This window comes from Solanum stenotomum, unplaced genomic scaffold (assembly GCF_019186545.1).
Source record: "Solanum stenotomum isolate F172 unplaced genomic scaffold, ASM1918654v1 scaffold1950, whole genome shotgun sequence".
NCBI lineage: Eukaryota > Viridiplantae > Streptophyta > Magnoliopsida > Solanales > Solanaceae > Solanum > Solanum stenotomum.
In genome coordinates, this window is record NW_026025575.1 from 1566 (window position 1) to 5513 (window position 3948).

The window sequence follows — 3948 nt, forward strand, 5'->3', positions numbered from 1 at the left end:
TCCCATGCACCTATACAACTGCATTAAAATAGTATTCTGTGTTGCACGCTCAAGTCGATTAGCGCATTCCCTCCAAGTGGTTGTGGTGTGGGTAGCGGGGAGAGAGAAAGATTAGGGTAAGAAAAAATGGTTGTGGAGAGAGACAAGAAAGGAAGAAGAAAGGGTGATTTGTCGTAGAGGTAGTGGCGGGGAGGGAGAAAGGAAAAACCAAAAAAAAATAAAAATTTAAAACTCAAAATTAAGGTTAAGGTTCAAATTTTCCCCTGAATTATGCAAAAGGATCAAATTTGGCCTTTGTTTTTTTAAAAATAATCCTTGATTGTGCAACACGTGGCATTACTGGGTGCCTAGCTTCCTCCTTTTTTTAAAAAAAAAAGAGGCAATATTAGCCTATTTTAGTCATGGTGGGGGTATATTTGACCCTAACTAAAAACACAGGACAAATATATTCCAATTTGCATAGTTCAGGATTCAATTCTTGCTTTAGTACAAAAAAGTAAATTAGGATATTTCATCTTGAGAACTATAAGTTGCCCTCGGAATAATTCATGATTTTACCTTGTTCCTTTGCTAGGTTAACATGGCAATAAAACTAAAACCTATCTAGGATAGGATACAGATCTGATTCATACATTATCGAACTCCTTTCTAAGGTAGAGAAGTTTGTATGCAAACTTTCAAGTACAATCCTATATAGGTATATGGATCAATGGACAATATCAACACGATAACAATACTTCTACTTCTAGGGACAGCGGTGATGGTTAGAAACAAAGGTGTTACAAGAATGATAACTGTCAATTAGAAAGCTAAATTGTAAGTCAGTTGTGCACACTTTTAGGACTGCAAGAACATTAAGACAATCTCGTTTCCTGACTCTGGTTTCTCTTTCTAATCAGCGAGTGCAGTGCCTGAAGAAGAAGTTTTACTTCCACTTTCAAGATTACGTTGACTTGATTATCTGGAAGGTAGCGCTTTAACTTCAGTTTTTGTATTTTTATGACCCAGATGCTCTGCCTTCCAGAAAAACTGGACATATTCAGTTGCATCTGGTTCCTACTGTACATTTCTAGGGTGTGATTCATTTTCCGAATCATTGAACATCTTGCTATTTCTTGACTGCAATATGAGCAGGTGCAATTTTTGGACCGACATCACCTGTTGATCAAGTTTGGCAGTGTTGATGGTGGGGTGAGATTTCCTTTTGCTCTATGATTTTTGTATTGTGGTCTGATCATCTATTCTAATCGTCCATTATGTGATTCTGGTGAATTCACTTGATATAAGAATCTTGTGGAAACAATAAGTGTGATGTTGCCATGTTGGAATGGTACCCCAAAAATAAAAAGGAAGAATTGGGGTTCAAAGTTGTTGATAGGATGATTCTTTTATTGTTTGAAAAATGCACACGAGAGCAGTATCCGACTCCTTTGTTGCATAACTCTTATCTTAAAACTCATGGCAGTAAGTCATTCAACTTGTCTCAATGGGTATAGCTTGACCAGTAGTTGTAGAGTAGCTGCATCAAACTCTTTGGATATTTGCTTTATTTTGTAGTACATACATATTGCCGGTCCGGATCATTATATTTTAACTGTATGAATCAATTAGCATTATTCCGGTTTAGCGTAGATGAGTTTGTAATTGAAGCCCCTATTTCTCATTCAATAATAGGGGCTACTTTTGAGTTCAACTGTAACTATCATGTAAGATCATCTTTCCCTCTAAATTTCTTTAGAATTTCCTTTTGATGCAAGCCAATATAAGTTGTCACAACAACATATTACCAAAGTTCTAATCCAATTAATGTTGCGCAGCTGTATATAGAATCTGTTTATTTCTGTGGCATGATATCTCTTGTACTATTTAGTTTGAAGCTTTTGCGCTCTATGGGAATAGCCTGACACCCATGCATGCTGAATATTGTTGAATCTGCAGGTATCTCGAAATGCTGACAGCCATCCTTCTTTTTTTGCTGTTTACAATATGGAGAGTACTGAAATTGTTGCATTTTATCAGGTATATCTGAGGCTTAATGCAAGTGTTGTACTTCCTGTCATGCAATGTCTATCAGCATTAACTGTTTTTGTATCCTTCAGAACTCAGCCGATGAGCTTTATTTCTTGTTCGAGCTGTTCAGTGACCATTTTCATGTTTCATCCAAAAGTTCATTACATATGAACTTTATGTCCTCACACTCAAACAACATCCACGCCCTCGAGCAACTAAGGTGTACAAAGAATAAAGCAACCAATTTCTCTCAAGTAATGTTCTCTCTCTTTGAAGCTTCTAGAGCTTCTCCCTTAGCTGAGCTTTGTTCTTTCCTTTTTGTTTTGTTTTTTATTTTTCTTAGCTTTTTGTCTGATATTTTGGTTTGGGCTCGGGTTTGCTGGGCTTACACACCTCTTGTGCTTTTAGTGATTTTCCTTTAATAAAGGGTTTTGACCCACTTTGATTTAAATAAAATAAAATGTTCTACTGAACTGACTAGTTTTGAAGTGCTTAGGTGGCATTTTTTTATTTAGCTTATCTTATAAAAATCATTGTTTACAGAAAGTGATAAAAAATATTTTTGAATAACTTTTTCAATTTTCCTAATTTTATTTTCAACCAAACACTACTGGGGAAGAGTTTTTAATTTTTATTTCATATGTATTCATATTTTGATTTCCTAAATTTTATTGCACCTGTTTTTGAAAGAAACACGACCAAAGTTCTTTTGCTATATCTCATTTGTATTTTCTTAGTACGAGGAATGTGAGAGTCTTTATGCTTTGAAACTGATGCCATGCTGTTTCCAAATGCAGTTTGTTAAGAAGATGATGGCTTCCTTGCCTTTTAGTTGTCAGTCTCACAGTCCTTCCCCATATTTCGACCAATCTCTCTTCAGGTTTGATGAAAAGGTCTGCTTCTGGAGTTCAATCTATATTTATTATGCAAAAGTAATATAGGAAATCCATAACTGGAACTAAAATCATGAATAATTCATTTGAATCTCTGACGTGATGACCAGCTGAATGAATTGTATGAATGAAATTCTTCCCTCTTTTTGTTGGGTTGGGGGTGCATTCTAGTGTTTGAACTTGTTAGGTCGATTGCTGAACCTTATATTACTTTGATGCATTGGCCTTCCCTATATCTAGATCAATCGGAACAGTTAGTGGCTAACAGTCTTTGATAGAACCCATCAAGGTTCTTTTTGATCACCATTTCTATGTCAACCCCTGATGCATGCAGATTTTCTGTTTCTCGGAAGGTTATGCATAATACATAACTAAAGAAATGTTTATAGTGCATCCATTGCCTGATAAAACTACCTTTTCCAGCAAAAATATATCTGTTCCTTATGTTCGTTTATAGCAGAAACTCCTGAATCTAGAGCTTATGATGGTCTTAGCAGTTTTAGTATTAGAAAAAGACTTAGTAGGCATACGTGCCAAATGTTCTTTGAGTACCTGGAAATTAGTTAAGCATTTATCTTCTTCTTAGTTCTAGTTAGAGACATTCAAAATTTAAGACTGAGATGCTCCTGGGCAATTTAAAAATTCTTTATTAGTTATCAACACTTGTTCCTGAAAATGGAATTGCATTATTCAAACAAATTTTATGATATGCAATGTGCATGTATTGCGTGATAAAGGAGTTTCTTTTCTTTTCTATATTGAACGTGATGAAGTAAGCTATTCCAAAGTGGAGGTAGAAAGTAGTTCTTTAGCTAGGGATGGAGCAAGGTTGTCAAGTTTAACCTACAAAAGTGTAACAATCCCATCTTGAACGTGTTCAATGAGGGATATATTCATTGATGGGTTAATTTGGGCGTAACCGAAAATAACCTGACCAAGAGTTTGGATCAGGGTAACCCAAATTAATCCTTCAGAAAATTAGGAAGAGTTTGTTTTTGTTTGTATTTTTGGGTTTGGCATGGTTGGTATCTCTCCTCTTTAAGCA

The 3948-nt window shown here is 35.5% G+C and overlaps 1 protein-coding gene across 1 annotated transcript; it reads left to right on the forward strand.

The window, feature by feature from the left end:
* Positions 1-899: 899 nt before the first annotated feature.
* On the forward strand, positions 900-2903 carry LOC125850810 (light-mediated development protein DET1-like; the record flags this gene model as incomplete). Its single annotated transcript, XM_049530645.1, has 5 exons — positions 900-968; positions 1135-1191; positions 1939-2019; positions 2100-2264; positions 2808-2903. Coding segments are annotated over 5 exons (468 nt in total), but the record flags the coding sequence as incomplete, so codon positions are not given.
* Positions 2904-3948: the final 1045 nt, after the last annotated feature.